General features: G+C 39.7%; 1 protein-coding gene across 1 annotated transcript; it reads left to right on the forward strand.

The window, feature by feature from the left end:
• Positions 1–6,108: 6,108 nt before the first annotated feature.
• LOC107793129 (cysteine desulfurase 1, chloroplastic) lies at positions 6,109–14,013 on the forward strand. Its single transcript, XM_016615416.2, has 10 exons — positions 6,109–6,390; positions 7,396–7,529; positions 7,807–7,966; positions 8,201–8,387; positions 9,813–9,958; positions 10,032–10,104; positions 10,299–10,362; positions 11,086–11,185; positions 13,153–13,311; positions 13,509–14,013. The coding sequence occupies exons 1-10, from the start codon at positions 6,154–6,156 to the stop codon at positions 13,677–13,679; spliced, it is 1,431 nt and encodes a 476-aa protein (XP_016470902.1). The 5' UTR covers positions 6,109–6,153; the 3' UTR covers positions 13,680–14,013.
• Positions 14,014–20,515: the final 6,502 nt, after the last annotated feature.

Raw genomic sequence — 20,515 nt, forward strand, 5'->3', positions numbered from 1 at the left:
CTCGAGAGGTTAAAGAGCGAAGAGATATGGTGTTAAGGATGGTCACTCATAAAAAATTAGCAGAGTGTTACTATAACAAAAAATAAAGGTTCAATTATTCAAGATCGGGGACTACAAACTCAAAGCCAAAACCCAAAGCAAGCAAGGATCCACGAGAAGACAAGTCGGGAGCGAACTGGGACGGACTATATAAAATTATAGGTAAAGCAGACAAGGGTTCATTCCAACTGGAAACCATGGAAGGGAAATCCCTGCCAAACAATTAGAATATCAGCCACCTCAAGTACTTTAACTTCTGAAAAAAATAAGAAATGTCGTGTGAGTCGTACTCTTTTTCCCCTCACTTGAGTTTTATCCCAGTAGGGTTTTCTCAAGGAGGTTTTTAACGAGGCTACGAGTGGGACACTTTGAGTTGGAGTATACAAGAGTAGATAGATTTTTCATTGCCTGACTCCTCAAGATTCTCTAAGTCGAACAATGAAGGGACAAGATATACTAGGACTGGAATGCTAGCCAACACCCAAAACTTGTAATTTTCTCCAAAATTTCCCAAGGGAGAAATGATGTAATCAGAGCAACAACGTCAAAATAATAGAAATACCCGTTTATCGAAACTACTCTCCTGATTGGTTAAGTTCGACCAAGTTTGAACAACACCTATCGGCCCTCGGCCATAATTTAATGAAAGGTTAAGTTCGAACAACACCAATCATCCCTTGGCCACGACCTAATGAAGGGTACATTCGACCAAGCTCGAAAAACACCTATCGTCCCTAACTCAATGAAAGGTACATTCGACCAAGCTCGAATAACACCTTTCAGCCCTCAGCTATGAACTAATAAAAGAAAAGTTCGACCAAATTGAATAACTCCTATCAGCCCATGGCTATTACCTAATCAAAGGTCCGCACAAACAACCCTCGACTATGAACTAATAAAAGAAAAGTTCGACCAGCTCGAACAACTCTTATCGGCCCACGACCATTACCTAATCAAAGGTACGCGCAAACGACCCCCGACCATGACCTAATGAAAGGTTAAGTTCGGCCAAGTTCGAAAAACACCTATCGGCCCTCGGTTGTAACTCATATAAAGGTATGATTCGACCAAGTTCTAACAACACCTATTGGCCCTCGGTCGCGACTAATTTAAAAGTATGACTCGACCAGCTCGAACAATACCTGCCAGTCCTTGACTGTGATTTAACTTAAAAGTATGTTCAACTGACTCGAACAAAGGAAGATACAACCACTCAACACCAAGGCTATCGCAATTTAAAGATAACAACAAAGAAAACAAGTACAGAAAGAAAGGTAAGAAAGGTACGTATAAAAGGACAAACTTTGATATTTAGATAAAAAGTCTTTACAAGGGCTTGAAAATGCCAACAAAAATTTACAAGAAGTTCAACAAAAAACTAGTGGACATCACCATCCTAGCCTCCGATGTCCTCTCCATCCTCGCCTTGACCGTAAGCGGAGTCACACCAAGCACTACCCCCTAGCCGGTCCACACCCTCTTTCTCATCCTCCTCAGAATCAGCCTGAGGCGTAGCGGAATCATAGTTACAGGAAAGCCAGGCCTCGCGAGCTTTAACTCGAGCATCTTCGAGGGCCGCCTAAAAAATGGAGCCCACCTTATTCAAATCATGGATCATGTCCATCCGAACTTCAGCGTGGATCCACTCCTCGTACTGCTCTCGAGAAATATTAGAATACTTAGAGGTAATAAACATAGAGGGACACAAAAGTATTAGGGCATTCTCGGTCTAGAGAGAAGTAACTCGATCATACAACTCAGAGTTCTCCTTACCTAATTCCCCGCCTATCTCCTCGAGCCTAGCCTCCTTAGCTTCGGCCACATATAGAATATTGTCCCGCTCATAACGAAGAGCCCCGTTTGCCAACTCCAAAACCATTGTCTCCTTTCGAGCCTCCTATGGAGAGAACTCCGCCTCCTCGAGCATCCGTTGTTTCTAGGTGACCTCCCCCTAAGAGTGTCGATTTAGAGCTGGCATCCATCCAACTGGCTTCGTAGTTGAACTAGTTGAGTTTGAAGGTTGCTGCATTGGGCTTCCACGCCCTTACTTAGCGCGAGCTCTTCTTCTTTTCTCTTAAACGATCCCTTGAGAACGTTGAATCTCTCCATGGTCACCATCAACTCCTCATTTTTTTCTTCATCTATTCTCTCAAAGCTGGCACATTGCCCTCCTTGCAAAACCGCTTCCGAAGGTCCCAGTACTTCCCATAGTACTCCTCGTACTTACCCTTCAACTTCACATAATTTTTTTTCCATATCTTCTCCCTCCGAGCACTCTCAATTTCCAGAATGACCATCTACAAATCAAAGAAAAGGTAAAAGTTAAAACTTAGAAATGAGTTAAGACAAAGAGAAAAGAATGAAAAGCAACCATACTTACCCTGAGAGTAAGGCCAGCAATGTTCTTTGACAAGGTACTGTCATTTATCTCCTTGAGGGTCACACGTTTGGTGTCAGAGCAAAGATGACTGAAAGCATGGACCACCTCCTCAATATTTCTCTGCAAATCATGATCCATTGGGATCGTGATGGTCCTTGAGCCTCCCTCCACCTCACTTTGATCTGAGTGAGTCCCTCATCAAATATCCTAAGATCGTCAGGGTCCTTGTCAGAACCTGACTCATCACCTTTGTCGATGGCATCATTTCCTTTGTCCTCATCGGCTGGAGAAACATCTACTGCCGACCTGGAAGATGAAGCCTCCTCTTGCCTTGTAGGCACGGAGCTGACGCCAAGCGTCCTCTCCACAACTTTCTCCTCTTGGAGACGCAAGGGCACACCCTCATTAACCCCTTCCGGTTGAGGGATCTCTAGGGTCACCCCAACATCATCTCTAATGTGAATCATCGCCGTCTCCCGAAGCGTGAATTCACCCCCTACTGAATCAACAGTCAAGGGAACTCCCCCTCATACGTCCACATCCTTCCTTTTGCAGGGCCTTAGGTCCCCATCACATGTAGGGATTTCATCATCTTCGTGGATAATGAAAATGCTTGAAGAACGAGTGCAACAGCTGAGAAATGGGCGGAGGCAGAGGTGGAGGTGGAAGGTGCAATAGTTGAGACGGAGGCAAAGTCAGAGGCGAATGCGGAGGCAAAGGCGGAAGGCGCAATAGCTGAGACGGGGGCAGAGGCAGACGGCGTAGAAAACCTTCTCCTTCTAAACGTGGTCACGGGTGCCCGGTTCCTTTTTGTAGCCCCCCTGACTGAACCTGAAAAAAGAACATAAGAATTGAGTGCAAAGACACAAGCCGGTATGAATATGATCACGACCAGAAGAAGGAGATTACTTGTTGAGGGGAGGGCTGGTTTGAACTTCTGAAAGAACCTCAGCCAGTCGCGAATCCTCGCGGTATTAGGGGAGAACCTGCTTAACTTAATCAGTGAGACATACTGCCAAATGAGGAGGAGGACTAGTGGCTGCAGGAGGAGAAAGATTATTCAACCAACTTTGGACAGACAAAGTACTTGAAAGGGTAAAAGCTAAAAATGCAAACGCTTACGTGTATGGTTCCAGGCCTTAGGGAAACCATCAGCATTGGCCGCAACGGCCTCAGTTTTGATAAAGAAGTAGTCGATCCAGAACTGCTGACTACCCTTATTGTCCATCTTCACCACCAACATTTGCCTCTACGATGTCGAAGATTCAACATCATCCTTCTATAGAAGCTAGGCGCGAACAGATGCACCAAGTGCCGCACCGTGACCTCGGCCCTAACATGTTCAGCAAACTTTGATAGCATCTTGATGACCTTATAAACATAAGGGGCGAGCTGAGCGGGAAAAATATCGTAATGGCTCCAAAACTCCTCCACCAATTGGAGAATGAGTAGCCAATGGTAAACGGGTAGGCATAGAGAGCACAATACCCAAGATAGTGAATGTGTACTTCGTCCTCACCAGTGGGGATCAATTTTATATGGTCAGGAAGGCGAAACTTGGCGTTGAATTCAGCCAAGTCCATAGACGTCATCGTCGATTGAAATTGTTTGGTCATCACGTTCAGCGATCGATGGAAATCAGATCTAGCATCGGGATTACGGGGGGATGATCTCCTCTACTGAAGGAAGAGCTTCATCCTCAACAGCGACGACAACATCTTCACCATGAACAGGGAATACAACGGCCAAAGGAATATGATGGTTCTCCTCATCAGCATTAGAAGGAAGTTTAGACATAGCTGTGAAATTTATAAGAGGCCGGGGGATATGGAAGATGGGAGTAATAGAAGAAGTTAAATGGCAGAAGGCAGAGAAAATTCAAGAATAACATATGATCTTCTGTAGAGCAAGGAAGATTCTAAAGAGAGTAAAATTCGAATAACGACGGAACAATCCCTATTTATAGTGATGAAGGCAACCAAAATGACTCATCATGATTGACATAAGAATCGAAACAACAGTGCCAATAAAAAGCCACGCAAAAACTGATGCGACGCTTCGGGAACATGCGTCATCATGATGAATGACGTCATGGTGTCACTCCTTCTCATGGACAAAATGGTTCCAGCAAAACAACCGGGAAAATCAAGAGTTTGAAATACGTGATACGCAAAAGACCACGTCCCCTGTTTGTTGTAACGACCATGACCGCTGCTATCCGCTCACTGAACTCGCCTACGAGGACGATCTCAAGAAGCGGAGGGACTAACTGTATGGACTAAAAATTATCATAATTATACGTGGGCCACGTCAACATTAAGAAAGCCTTCAAAGGCTACCACGTGTTATCGATTTATCTTCAACAGAGGACGAAGGCGAGGTCGAAGTGACCTAACAAAGGACGAAGGCGAGGTCGAGTTGACTCAGCAGAGGATAAGGACGAGGACGAGTACTCCCTTTAGCAGAGCCGTAACGACTAATCTTAGAAATAAGACCTTACAGAGAAAATTCTAGGGAATATTCTTCCCATATGTACTATTAGGGTTTTCGTGGCCCGTGTGCCCTTATAAATAAATAGAAAGAGAAAAGGATTGTAGAGGGGATTGGACAATACTCATTGTAAAAAATAATACATTAAAATTATCTGAAGATTCTTGCTTTATCATTAACATATAAAATGCACATTTTCTTTAGATATGTGTTGATCTTTTCTCTCACGATCCAAGGAGGATCTGAATATTCTAAGGCTTATCATTATCCATTTTTGTTAGAGGGATTATCAAATAATCTCATAAGTTTCTGGTGATTCACTTGCATTTATTTACGTAAGTGCCATACATTATTATTTACTGCTATTTAATGCTATCCTCTTTGTTTTTGGGCTATTGAATATTGCTTTATTGTTGTTATTTATTGCTACTAGAATAGTACACGTGACATCTTGCTACAAAATCGGTTAAACAATCTTTTAGATATTAATATAGGCTAAGATTAACTCTTTTCTATTAGAAAATCTAATTGTTTAAACCTAGATCTAAATTTTGGATTAAACATGTATTAAATTCACTTAAGAATAAAATAAGGAGGTTAAAGGTCGCATGTAAAGTTTAGGTATGTAAATAATTTCTCCGAGCAAGTTTAATGGGTACTTTATGCATTTTCTCTGGTTGTTTTTTACTAAATAATTTTTGCATAAATAGTAATAGTATTTAGATCAATACTAGAAAAATACTCCCTCCGGTTCAAAATAAGTGATTTTTTGGCATTTTTCTTGTGGTCCAAAATAAGTGATTTTTCCAAATTTCAAGAATGAATTAATTATTTTGTTCCTACATTATCCTTGGAGTAAATAGTGTTGGAATATGTGTTAGAAGTGTTTATGTGAGATAGTAAATGTTAATATGGTCAATTCTATTGCTAATTAATGATAGAAAGTGGATTTCTTAATCTGTGTGAAACATCCAAATAAATCACTTTGGACCGAAGGGAGTATTAACTAAGGCTCAAATTAAAATAATTAAGATGCGCACACCATTACTGTTAATAGAGCACGTGGGATCGAATCTCGAAGACTCGAACGTTGCCATGTGAACAAGGTGTTTAATGTAATTTCAGTAAGAAGTATGGTACAACTACCAAATACGTACAAATTAACAGGAAAAAAATATTATATTATATAAATATGAAAAAAGAAAAGATACGGTGTGTAGTAGTTGCAGTTCACATAGCCGACGATGATAACAACGACGTCGACGACGATGGAAGGCGCTATTCTGAAACTGCCGTGTCTCCGAACGGTTAGCCGGAACCCTAATTTCACCAGTCGGAGCTCCGGTTCACTTCGGTGGAGGTCCCGGCCGTTACATGTTTCAGCTTCAGCAGCTTCTTCTCCTTCATTAATAAACGACACGAAAATAGGACCCGGTTCGCTCGGGCATATTACCCGGTCCGACTTCCCAATACTTCACCAGGTCCTCCCTCTTGCTACTTGTAAATTCTGATTCAGTGTTTTTTGGCGGCGTGGAAGATTCTAGGCGTTTGTTTAAGTTTTCGCAAAAACTGTAATATTTAAGTTTTTGGATAAATTGTTTGTTTGAAAAGTTTTTGCATAAAAGTTGACTTTTTGAAATCCTCAACTTTTCAAACTTATCAACAAATGTTACCCGTTTTTTTTTTTGTTGCAAAATCTTCTCTTTTCTAAAAACTCAAAAACTCCGTTTTGCCAGAACTGTTTTCGCTAAAAACTCAAATAGATTATACAGATGAATGCTATATATTATTTTACGGACGAATTCTATGTATTACTTGAGGGTTTATTGTAATTTAACTATACTGCTGGCTGTTAGCTTACTGCAACCATTCTTCTTTATGTAAGTCTGGGACCGGTTGTGCTCTGCAGATAGGCAGAGTTAAGTTCCTGTGAAATGCTAGCTGAAATTTAGATTTTTGAGTGACATAAACGAGTTAAGTGGAATAATCTGATAACTCTCCGGGTGTTTGATTTAGAAACACGTTATGTAGGGATTGTAATACGGTGATTAATAACACAGGGATTATCTTTCATCGGGTGTTTTGTTCATTTTATTAAAAGTTTGATAATACAATGTATAACTTAAACTTTGTGTTTGTCAAAATTGTATAATGGTCTGAAAAAGGGTTTGAGGAGACCTAAGGGGTAGTTTCGCCATTTTGAATGTCTTATCCATAAATAATTTATCATGGTATTGCTTATACCACACTGGTCTTAGTGAAAAATAATGGCATAAATTGATGTATAGCTTGTACTAAGATTCACTATGCAGAAATGAAACAGAATAGCAAAGAATAGCAAACACTGGGTAATTAAGTAGAAAACTATATACCATGATTACTTCTTCTTATACACCATGCCAATTGTTCTCTTAATGTTGGGTTGGGGTGGCATTAGTGGTGTAGACTTGATATTACATGGAATGATATGATAGTGATATTTGCAGGAGATAAATGGCTCAAAGCTTGTATATTTGGACAATGCTGCAACGTCCCAAAAGCCAACAGCTGTAATCAATGCTTTGCAGAATTATTATGAAGCTTACAATTCCAACGTCCACCGGGGCATTCATTATTTGAGGTACTCATCTTTAATGTTTTGTACTCTGCATTTTCTTCTATTGTTATAAAATCTAGAAGTTCATTGCAATTTTGTCTATCAATAAAAAATTCATTACAAATTTCATAGGCTTGTGGTTCCGTTGCATACTATTTTTATGTACACTGTGAACCTGAACATAATGGAATAGATACAGAACATTCATAGGACCAACACTAACTTAGGATTGACGCATAGTTGATTGCTTGATTTTCATATATGCGATATTAACTAGTTTGTATCATAATTTCGAACCAAGTGCAAAGGCAACAGATGAGTACGAGTCAGCTAGGCAAAAGGTGGCAAATTTCATTAATGCGGCCGGAGCTAGAGAGATTGTTTTTACAAGAAATGCTACTGAAGCTATCAACTTAGTGGCTTACTCTTGGGGACTCTCAAACTTGAAACCAGGAGATGAGGTGTATTTTCTTTCTTCCTAGAGTTTGTTATTTGGCATAGAATTATCCGATTATGTTAATTATATATAGCTTTAATGAACACATATTTATTGTTGTTCTTTTCTTCCCATCAGATTTTTTTAAGCTTTTGATCCTTATTCTAACCTTTTCTTAAAGCTTTCTGGCAATTGTCGTTGAAGTACTTAGACATGCTGCTTGTATTTGACTACAAATTGCTGTCTTCTTAATTTGTAGATTATAACCACAGTAGCTGAACATCATAGTGCAATTGTTCCTTGGCAACTTGTTGCTCAAAAGACTGGTGCTGTCCTTAGGTTTGTAAATTTGACAGAGGATGAAGTTGCAGATGTAGATCAATTAAGAGGCTTTCTCTCAAGGAAGACAAAGCTTCTGGTCATTCATCACGTCTCAAATATGTTAGGTTGGTGAACACTTTACCTTATCCAATTTTTTTCTTTAGTTTGTGAATAATTATTCGATCAAGAGAGGTTCGTCTATTTGAGGAACACCACTAATTTTGATTTCCAGATAATAAAAGAATCTTGTGGACCCACGATTCAATCTCATCTCAGATTGATGCAACACCAGACATATAGATGACGCTCTTATTCCAACTTGTAATAACTCTTTTCTCTGCGTTTGTATTGACCTTAAAAGGAAAAAGTGATCATATTGCTCTTCCCGTTGCATGAATCACTGCTAATCATAGTCAGAAAGAAGCTAACAGAAACTGTTGCAGAGTAATTGACTTACTTGCTACTTCTTATATTGACTGAAATTAGTAGAAATGAACCAAATTTGTCTAGAATTTTTTGACTTATTGTGGTCTTTTAAGCGTGATATGATCATTGCATAAAATCTGTAGGAACTATTCTATATCAGGTTTGTCCGGACTACACCTGCTTTTGAGAATTTCCAAGTTTGTCTGTCTGATTTCACTGATATTCTTAAAATAATCTTTCATTTTGACTTTCCTTTTTTCCATTGCTCAACTGAAAGTTTATTGGGAACAGCACAACTGGAACATAATGTCTAGTAGTTTTCTCTGATATATCGAAACTCTGGGAGGGATTTGCCATTTTACTTATCATTTTCTATTGCTTTTGGCAAAACTTGCTGACAAAATATGTGAAGTAGGCAAATAAGTGTCATACTTTAGACTTGACCTGTGAAATAAGAAAATGGAACCCAGCAAGTACTTCATGATAGAACTTGACCTTGGGGGGGGGGGGGTAGGGGACTGGAGATCATCGGCCCAAACATATTTTCTGTCTTAGTGGAGATCATCTGTCCAAACATATTTACTGTCTTAGTGATCTCTCAAATTCCGCTTTCCAATCAGATGCTTCTTTCTTCACTAGGGAATGTTGTCATGTGGAACTTGAGTCTTTCCGGGGTTAATTCTCGCGATTGACGATAAGCTTAGTTGCAGTATCATAATATTCGGATGAGTCGAACTTTTATAATGCATTCCCTAATATTAACTATTGGGATAGCACCAAGGATGTGACCTAGTGGTCAATGAAGAGGGTTAAGAACCACGAGGTCTAAGGTTCAAATCCCAGCTAGAGGCAAAAGCAAAAAACTATTGTGATCCTTATGTCTAACCATGTAGTATGCTTAGACAATGTAACCTAGTGGATAACAATCACTGTTTTTGGTAAATGTTTTAGATTTTATTTTTGGGGTTAATTGTGGTGATCTCGTGGCTTAAATTTCGATTTGCTCATTGCTATTGTATTACAAATCAGGATACACTTTCTCTTTGTGCATTCGCTTTCCCATATTTCTATTTACCCATTTCTTGTCCATTGGTCTCTTCTTAGTGGTAACCCATTTCATGCAGCTTCTGTTCTTCCAATGGATGAAGTCATAAGTTGGGCGCATGATGTTGGAGCAAAAGTGCTTGTAGATGCTTGTCAAAGTGTTCCACACATGGTGGTTGATGTTAAGACTCTGGACGCTGATTTTCTTGTTGCTTCCTCTCACAAGGTGAGGACAATGACATGTAGTATGCAATTGGTTCTCCATTGAGTATTTGAAATTGAGGATAAACATTCTTCAGATGTGTGGGCCTACAGGCGTTGGATTCTTGTATGGCAAGAGCGAGATCCTTTCTGCCATGCCTCCTTTCCTTGGTATGTAATATTTTTTTCTTAACTTTATTAGAAAAAAGAAAATCAAATCCAAGTTTCTTTTATTAACATTCTGCTTCTTCAGCTCTGAGTTCTTGTGCCTTATAAATCTCATGCTGTTAGAAGGATTTAACATATTTAACTGTGGTTTCAATCAAGCCGGTTCTTAAGGTTGTGTCCTGTTCCTTGAATTACAGGTGGTGGTGAAATGATAGCTGATGTATACTTGGATCATTCAACATATGCTGAACCTCCTTCTAGGTTTGTTGCTTCTTCCCGTGTTCCTATTAGATTTTTCTGGCAATACTTTGACAACTATTTAACTCTTTTTTTGTTCATTCAAGCTTTATCTGCTTCCAATGCGTGTCTTGAACCATGTTCCCGAAATATTATTCAGTTATAATTTTAGTTTCTCTACTTGTCCATTTTCATCATCTCTAGATATTAATACCATTAACCTCAGGCTGTGTTCCTTGGGCCCCTTTCTTGCTCCACTTGTATTAATGGAATGCTGTCCTCTAAATTTAATAGCACTTGTCACTTCCATCTTCAAGATGGTTCAATTTGGAAACTCCATCTTGCCTTCATTGTCATTGGTTCTTACTTATTACCATTGGGAGTTTAGTTTTACGTCTTGATTCTGTGATTTAGTTCTATGCAAAGATGCCTTACTTCTAAAGCTAAAGCTATTCATCATCCTCCTCTTCATTTCTGAGCGTTATATGATACTTTACGTCTTAATCTTCTCCTACATAATTTTGTCCTTAAAAACTTGGTTTTGAATTCTATATGAGACGTTTATACTTCTCATCTTAAGTATGTCTAGGTTATCTTTAAATTTTATATTGGATCAGGAAATAATACATATGTTAGAAAAAGAAAAATGGTACATAAGTTTGGAACTTCAGTTCTTTCACTAATGGTCAAGCATCTGATTTTTTAATCAAAGTGCTCTTCTAAGTTCTCTTTTGTAAATGGGATCAGATTTGAGGCTGGGACTCCAGCAATTGGAGAAGCAATTGGGCTTGGAGCTGCAATCGATTATCTGTCTGAAATTGGCATGCAACAGATTCATGATTATGAGGTGAGTTTATATCCCTTAACCTCTTATTCATGAAGTCTACTTTCTGGTAAATTTAGAGAGAGATAAATTTGCACTTTCTGTCTGAAATCCATGTATCTGTTCACAATTCTGTTTTGCTAATTTACTTCTTTCGGTGGACACACTTATTTACCTGCATCGTGGGATTGGGTCATGATGATGTTTAAGAAGCTTCCAACTTAAATAGGTTTACTGGCTTGTTTGTATTAGGAAAGGTATTATCAACTGAATAAAAAGGGGTGGGAGCTAGAGGAGACAACTAATTACTTTGTGTCTGTATTGGTGAGGTAGAGAGAAAAATTAGGATGTGTGATCAGTAAATAGGGTAAGATCTGCTTCTAGAACCCTCGGCTAAATTTATGAACTCATTTTTTTTACTTGTAAAAAAGGCAAGATCTGCTATTTTTATTTATTAGTGTTGCCAGCATTTGAATCATACTACTGCAACAACCCCCCCCCCCCCTAAGTCCTAAACAAGTTGGGGTTGGCAATATCAATCCTCACTGTCTGTGTTTCTTCAGTTGGCTATATGGTTTTGGCATCACATAGAGTTTAATTGAGGTCCCCCCTCCTCCCCCCCCCCCCCCCCCCCCGCCCGCTGCCGCATTTGGTTGCAAGCAATTTCTCAGTTTTTGTATATTTTCTTTTCCCATTATTTGTGCAATGCCTTGTTACATCTGTGTCCCCTTTTTTTTTTCATTTTGTTCAATGCAACCAATCCTTAATTGTTTCCAAGGATTCAAATATTGAGGTATTGTAAACTTTGAAGCTTCTTATTATCCTGCCCCAAGAACCTGCCAAACACTGAAACCACAATGAAGAAAGAAAAAGATGTTGGCAAACCGGACGCATATAAGGCTTTGACTTTGGATATGTTTATTCATTCCCCTTAAAGTTCTTCATATTGAAGATAACTTGCGTGACATGCCCCGTTTTACCGACTGCAGGTTATAGGTCTGTGACTTGGATAGTTTAATAGCAGAAGCCTTCTCTTCTACAGGCTAACTGTTTAAGTAATGAAGAAAGTATTTGACTTGCATTCTTACACATGCTATAAGAAGCATCACATCTATTTCTGTTTCAAGATTTGCCTTGCCAATAAAATACAATTGTCCTTTTCTGTTAATGTTTCTTCAGAAGAACCAATCAATATTTCTTTCTCCAATTTGGATGGTTGTCTTTTGCTTAATTTCCTGAATTGTGCTTAGCTGATACTGAGAAACACCCCTTTACCTTATACTCAATATCACTAATGCTCTATATCACTGTTCTAAGAAATGTTAGCTCCTAAATTACCCATCCCAAAGGAAAGAAAAATGTGGTAGCATCTAAATTTGAATTAGGAAAAAGATGTATTATACACATTTGCACTATACTGAAGAGATAAAATGTAGCAGTTGGATGTTGTTTACTATTTCTCACTTATTGTAGTTTTCAAGTTCCAGCTTGAATGAAGACATTGAGAAGTAATCTTCCTGGGCTTTTGGCTCAGTATTTGCTACCAAGTATAAATGCTTTGCTATGAAACATGAACAGTCAAAACCTTTATTTAGGCATAATTAGTTGAAGTGCTGTATCATTAGTTTAGCACCTTCCACATGAGTGGAAGTTGGAACTGTATATATGTCGCTACCTCTTTGGTGGTCTGTTCACTTTTAACTCCAGGTGGGTCGCTGTTGCCACTTCATGGAGTTTAGTGCCCTGTCTTTAGAGTAATTTAGAACTTAATTGAAATGAATCAATCATCTACGTATATTCCTTCAACTTTTGAATCATTACAATATTTGGGTTCATCTCAAGTTTTTGGCGTGCAGAGGTGTTTTTAGTATACACTAATGGTTTGATCTGATGCATCGAGGAAATAAAATATAAAATTGTGTAATATGCGTTCATTAAGGGAGTGCTTTTTGTTATATAATGGCGCTTCCCATTTTCATATCCTTCCGCAGATGGAGCTGGCTAATTACCTGTATGATAACCTCTCTTCTGTATCTGATGTCCGTATTTATGGCCCTGCACCTTCACAAACTGTTACGCGAGCGGCTCTTTGTTCTTTCAATGTGAAAGATGTCCACCCAACTGATATTGCAACTTTCCTTGACCAACAGGTTTGGAAATAAAACTTCTTCCTAGCTCATGCATAATTATGATTTTACTCTCACAAAAATGAGATTGGGATCTGAAAAACAAATCATGTCTATATATATGTGCAATACATCTTTAAGCTAGCACGGGTATGCGTACTAACAGTTTAAGAGAGCACGTAAATGGAGAAGGTTTTTCTTAATAACAATGTTTTCTGCAGCATGGTGTAGCTATTAGATCAGGTCACCACTGCGCTCAGCCTCTCCATCGGCATTTGGGAATCAGTTCAAGCGCACGTGCTAGCCTTCACTTTTACAATACTAAAGATGATGTCGATCGATTCATCGAGGCGCTCAAGGACACAATCAGTTTTTTCACTTCTTTCAAATGAGGCTACTTTCTGCATCCCTTGCAGGACCAGCTGGATGTATAATATAAGCAGAAACTTACATCTCAATTTATGTGGCTGATGAGTTGTTGCTAAATCTTACGATGTTACCTCTATGTTATTAGAAGCCATCGCTTTTGCTGCGTGAACGAGAAGCATGCAAAACGATGGATTGTTGTTTCATGTGTTCTAGAGAAATGCACGCTGCATAAATATCATCACTATTGTATGTCAAGTGCTGATATTAGTGAAAAGAAGTCAAAATAATATTTCTCCGTTTGTGTATTGGATAATGAAACAATTTTTTTTTAATCGCAAGTTGATATTTTGAAACCAAGTTCATATAAATTGGTACGTCTTAATTTTGCATACATTGTGTTCACTTTCATTGCTTTGTTTCAAGCTCATTGACCTTTATTTTTGCGCTTCTCCAGTTTTTTATTGCGTAGTCATGATTCGTTTATTTGTTGTTGTCCATCTGGCTTTAATTTTTGCTGAAAAGAGTTTTCCACCAAATCTTTTTACTTCCCGAGTAGTGATAAAAATCCTTTCTTAGGTAAAGGATTATTGAACAAAATTTTCCAATCATGAACTTGATGTGGTTAAGCCTTTTGCTTAGCTCATCCTTTGTCACTGCTATTTTTCTTTCTTTACATAATTAGCCACCGATTGGTTGTTTTAACTAAAAAAGCACATTAAACAACAACAACAACGACCCAGTATAATCCCACAAGTGGGGTCTGGGGAGGGTAATATGTACGCAGACTTTACCCCTACCCCGAAGGGTAGAGAGGCTGTTTCCAGGAGACCCTCGGCTCAAAAAAAGCAACAGGAGCCAATATATTAGTACCTTAAGAAATGCATAATAAAATAACATAACATAAAATAACAGCAATATAAGAGATATGAAATACAGAATACGAAATACGAAATAGATGGCTGATATAGTAAAACTAGCAGGTAAAGCCCTGCATCAATAGACGACCAATGACATTCTTAGTCTAACTCCTAACTGGCTAGTCTCACTCTATTGTGCTGTAGAAATATTCACACTTTCCCCTAACCTACAACCTTAATGCTCGACCTCCATAATTCCCTGTCAAGGGCCATGTCCTCAGTAATCCTAAGTCGCGCCATGTCCTGTCTGATCACCTCTCCCCAATACTTCTTAGGTCGCCCTCTACCTCTCCGCGTGCCCACTACAGCCAGTCGCTCACACCTCCTCACCGGTGCATCAGTGCTCCTCCTCTGAATGTGCCCGAACCATCTGAGTCTTACTTCCCGCATCTTGTCCTCCATGGGGGCCACGCCCACCTTCTCTCGAATATCTTCATTCCTAATCTTATCCATCCTTGTATGCCCGCACATCCACCTCAACATCCTCATCTCTGCTACTTTCATCTTCTGGATGTGTGAGTTCTTTACCGGCCAACATTCAGTTCCATATAACATGGCAGGCCTAACCACTGCTCTATAAAACTTACCTTTTAGTAACGGTGGCACTTTCTTGTCACACAAGACTCCCGACGCTAACCTCCACTTCATCCACCCCACCCCTATACGGTGTGTGACATCCTCGTCAATCTCCCTGATCCCCTGAATAACCGATCCAAGGTACTTGAAACTACCTCTCTTGGGAATGACTTGAGAGTCAAGCCTCACTTCAACTCCCGCTTCCGTCGGCTCAACTCCAAATTTGCGGTATTCCGTCTTCGTCCTGCTCAACTTGAAACCTTTAGACTCAAGAGCATGTCTCCAAATCTCTAGCCTCTCATTGACGCCGCCTCGTGTCTCGTCAATTAGAATAATGTCATTAGCAAATAACATGCACCATGGCACCTCCCCTTGAATATGATGAGTCAGTGCATTCATCACCAGGGAAAATAGGAATGGGCTGAGCGCAGACTCTTGGTGCAACCCCGTAATAACTGGAAAGTGTTCAGAGTCGCCTCCTACTGTCCTAACCCGAGTCTTAGCTCCAGCATATATGTCTTTAATCACCCTAATATAGTCAACCGGGACCCCTTTATCCTCTAAGAAGCTCCATAAAACCTCCCTAGGAACCCTATCGTACGCTTTCTCCAGATCAATAAACACCATGTGGAGATCCTTCTTCCTATCCCTGTACTGTTCCACCATCCTCCTAATAAGGTGGATAGCTTCTGTGGTAGATCGCCCCGGCATGAACCCGAACTGGTTGTCTGAAATAGACACCGTCCTTCGCACTCTCATTTCTACCACTCTCTCCCAAACTTTCATGGTATGACTTAGTAATTTGATGCCCCTATAGTTGTTACAGCTCTGGACATCACCTTTGTTCTTATACAACGGGACCATTGTACTCCACCTCCACTCTTCAGGCATCCTATTAGTCTTGAATATAACACTAAACAATGCAGTAAGCCATTCCAAGCCTGCTCTACCCACACACCTCCACAGTTCAACCGGAATTTCGTCTGGCCCGGTAGCTCTGCCCCTTCTCATCTTACACATTGCCTCCATGACTTCGTCGATCTCAATGTCCCTACAATTACTTAATTCATGGTGATTGTCAGCATTCCTCAATTCCCCAAGTATAATATCCTGATCCCCTTCTTCACTTAGAAGTTTATGAAAGTAGGTCTGCCACCTCCTCTTAATCTGGTCATCTCCCATCAAAACTTTGTCGTCATCATCTTTTATGCACCTCACTTGGTCCAGATCCCGAGTTGTCCTCTCTCTCACCTTAGCGAGTCGGAATAACTTCTTCTCCCCACCTTTGTTCCTTAGTTCCTCATACAGATGAGCAAAAGCTGTCGTCTTAGCCTCCGTCACTGCCATCTTCGCCTCCTTCCTAGCTACCTTATACCTTTGACTGTTCTCTCTCTTCTCCTCCTCGTCAGTGCTCCCTACTAACCGCAGGTAAGCCACCTTCTTTGTTTCCACTTTACCTTGGACAACTACATTCTACCACCAATCTCCTTTGTGGCCACCATTGTGGCCCGTAGATATCCCTAACACCTCTCTAGTCGCTTTTCTTATACAGTGCACCGTCGTCGACCACATTGTGTTTGCGTCCCCACTACTTCTCCAAGCTCCCATTGCCGATAACCTTCCTTCAAACTCCTTAGCTTTATCCTTAGTTAAGGCGCCCCACCTAATCCTGGGGCGTCCTTGTACTGACCTCTTCTTCCTCCTCATCCTAATACAAATGTCCATCACCAAAAGCCTATGCTGCGTTGAGAGGGTCTCACCTGGGATAACCTTGCAGTCCTCGCACAACCTTTTGTCATATCTCCTGAGGAGGAGATAATCAATCTGAGTCTTCGCCACCGAACTTTGGTAAGTAACCAAATGTTCATCCCGCTTCGTAAAACTCGAGTTCGCAATGACTAGATCGAAAGCCTTGGCAAAGTCCAACAGCGAAATGCCCTCTCCGTTCCGCTCCCCGAAACCAAAGCCGCCATGCACCTCAGTGTACCCACCTGCAGATGACCCAATATGACCATTGAAATCTCCTCCTATGAATAACCTCTTAGAAGGCGGTATACTACGAACAATCTCATCCAACCCCTCCCAAAAGCGCCTCTTAATATCCTCATCCAAACCTGCTTGCGGTGCGTACGCGCTAACGACATTTAAAGTAACCTCACCCACCACTAACTTAATAGTCATTAGTCTATTATTCACCCACCTGACCTCTACCACGGACTCTCTAAGATGGCTATCTACCAGGATATCCACTCCATTCTTACCCCTCAGGACACCAGAGTACCACAACTTATACCCATCCACGTTTTTCGCCCTCGATCCAACCCACCTAGTCTCCTGGACACACGCTACATTAATCTTCCTCTTCTACAGGATTTTCGCCAACTCTATGAATTTACTCGTTAGTGAACCTATGTTCCATGACCCGATTTTCAACCTATAGGCTCCCTTGCCCTATCTACCTCCCCTGATACCCGACCCACCCCCTGACCCCAGCCTCACACTCTGCCCCACCCGAGGACATGCCCTTATTCTATCATCCCAGACTGCAGCCACTACACCTACAACAATCTAGAGAAGACTCGCTAGTGCACAACGGACAACAAATCAAACTAGAAGGAAACAAGTGGTAACTAGTATCCTAGTTGAAAGGTTAACTATTGCGAAGTAAAGTAACAGTAATTTAGCTAACACCAAAAGGGAAACAGTAAAACAGGAGGTACCAACTCCCGATAACAAAACCTTTGGCTGATTTGCTGTACTCGATGTAATTGTACGCTCACGCACCACTTCCTACCGCCCTTTGCTGACACTCGCCCAGGTTGCTTTCCTTTGCCAGTGCTCGTGCGCCCAACTTGTCTCCAATACTTCGAGAATTCCTGAATCCCAAAACGTCTCCGTTTCAACTGATCGAATCGAAATTTCTTCAGAACCTGTTATGGACGTTCCTGCCGAAGAACAACAAAAAGAGGAAACAGATCTTTTGGAGAAATGGCTGCCTCCTCCGCCAAAGGAGGAGTGTTCAGACGAATTGCAAGAAAAGATAATTAAATTGCTTGTTCTGAAGAAGACTACTGGCAGAAGCTTTAATGCAGAATTACGCAACAAAAGGAGTATAGGAATCCAGATTTGTTGCTACTGCTACAAGATTCCAAAATCACAGATTTGGACAGCTATGTCCTTCTAGGTCTATGTGAATGTCACCACTGTTTGTTGCTTGATCTGTAGAGGCTCTTCTACGCCTGTTGCGACTGTTACTTGAGGCCCTAGATGAAAGACCCTCTTGAATTTAGAGAAAATGTACAGAAAAGATGATTCAAAAAGTTAGAATCTTGATGCAAAAGCCAATGATTTCAATTCAAACCACACAGTAAATGCAACAAGAAATAACACCGAAACAGAAAAAAAGAAGAAAAATTTCAAAATGGGTTAGTCCGAAGCTACAAATAGCTTAAAAATGTACAACACAATCAAAAAAGCTTAAAAATATCAGCACTCGGTCACAGAACAAAGGTTGAGCTATAAATATTAGCAAATAGCCTTGCTCAGCTGGAACAATAGAGAGATAAGAAGAGTGGATTTCCGATATCAATATTTGAACATATTCCCCCACAATTTTAGTAAAAAAATAAAAATAAAAAATAATAATAATAAAAAAACAATAGGGGAGAAATAAACCAGATTAAACAACTATATTGTAATTCAAACAACAAAAACAATAAACCCAATGTAATCCTACAAGTAGGGGAGAAATTAAAAAATAGCCAGATTTACAACTGGTCGTTCAAAAATAGCTCAGTTTCAAAAGTAATCGAAATTTAGCCACTTTTCATGTAAAGATAAATCTAAGTGAAAACACTGTTCAAAACCCGGAAAATACACAAGTATATTATACTGGAGTTCCAACATAAATATGCTTGAACTCTAGCATATTATACTGGAGTTCCAATATAAGTATGCTGGAACTCCAGCATAATTCCAGCATAAGTACACTAGAACTCAGCATAATATACTGGAGTTCCAGCAAGTATAATTGTCCAGTATAATATACTGGAGTTTGGAGCACCGGTGCTCCAATCTCCAGTATATTATACTGGAGTCAACAAAGTATATCGGTCCAGCATAATATGCTGGAGTTCATACACAGGTGCACCGAACTCCAGTATATTATGCTGGACCGGTCTCTGTTGCAGCAAAATAGTGGCTATATTTCATTGACTTCGTAAACGCTGGCTATTTTTGAATGACCAGTCCGAAAACTGGCTATACCGTGCTAATTTTACGGAATACTAACATTAACAATGAAAAAACATGGAATTTGTAGAAGACTATCTTCGAGGGTATATCGGCTCCGGCATAAACAACCATAATGTAATTCGACAAAGACTATTTTGGTCTATACTAAACATGGGAACAAATTCATTGTTCTTCTAACTAAATAAAATATGAGGAATTTACACTCAAGCATCTCACAAGATTGGGCTTCCATCCGACAATCTAGTGAAAATAACATGGGTTAGTCAGTTTTTCAACTGATAATTGATAAATAGCTAATATTTGTAAAATCATTGAAAAATAATTACTATTTTAGATGAAACACGGAAAGTTCCAGCATAATATGTTGGATTTTGGAGCTCCTGCATATAAACGTCTAGCATATTATGTTGGAACTCCAGCACATTTAAAATTCCAGCATATTATGTTGGAATCTCATATATAAAAAATTTGAACTCCAGCATATTATGCTACACTTTTTTCGGATTTTTAAAGGTATTTTTATTCAAATTTTATCTATATATAAAAAAGTGGCTGAATTTTGAGTACTTTTCAAATTTGGTTATTTCTAATTATTTTCCGACAATCTATTATTGCCATTGACCATGAAAAAGTGGGAGAAAGGAACCATCATCAACTGATATAAAGCACTAAGAATGTCAAACTCCACATGTTCAAATGGTAAGTAGTTGATAAATTGGATAACTAAAGCATAACATTCAAACACGTATAGCAGATTGTCTCCTGAAATCCACTTTCCAACCCCCAGTTGCACACACAAAGGTGAAGGGGACAAAACCAAAACAATAAACTAAATAGAATTAAATTATTTGACACAAAGTCAAACTGGAAGAAAGGAATTAAATGGGGCATATGAGCTTACTCTCTGGCCTTGCTAAGATTTTTTTCCAGAGTCCATTATTTATATGATCACCCAACTATTTGAAATTATCTATTAAAGTCATTTTTCTTTTATTTGTAACAGCAAAATCACTTAACGATACCTATAGCACTCAGAAAATCACTCTATAGGTCCAAATTTGGTAACCACGATAACGGATAAGCAAGACATAGGACGAGGTCGACCACGACAC

Source organism: Nicotiana tabacum, chromosome 11 (genome assembly GCF_000715075.1).
Source record: "Nicotiana tabacum cultivar K326 chromosome 11, ASM71507v2, whole genome shotgun sequence".
Classification (NCBI taxonomy): domain Eukaryota; kingdom Viridiplantae; phylum Streptophyta; class Magnoliopsida; order Solanales; family Solanaceae; genus Nicotiana; species Nicotiana tabacum.

Bases quoted from the DNA above. Each gene is read 5' to 3' on its own strand.
- LOC107793129 (XM_016615416.2), top strand. From the start codon at position 6,154: ATGATAACAACGACGTCGACGACGATGGAAGGCGCTATTCTGAAACTG. The intron at 7,967-8,200 runs GTGTATTTTCTT...CTTAATTTGTAG, and splicing joins ACTTGAAACCAGGAGATGAG to ATTATAACCACAGTAGCTGA. The intron at 9,959-10,031 runs GTGAGGACAATG...AACATTCTTCAG, and splicing joins TTGTTGCTTCCTCTCACAAG to ATGTGTGGGCCTACAGGCGT.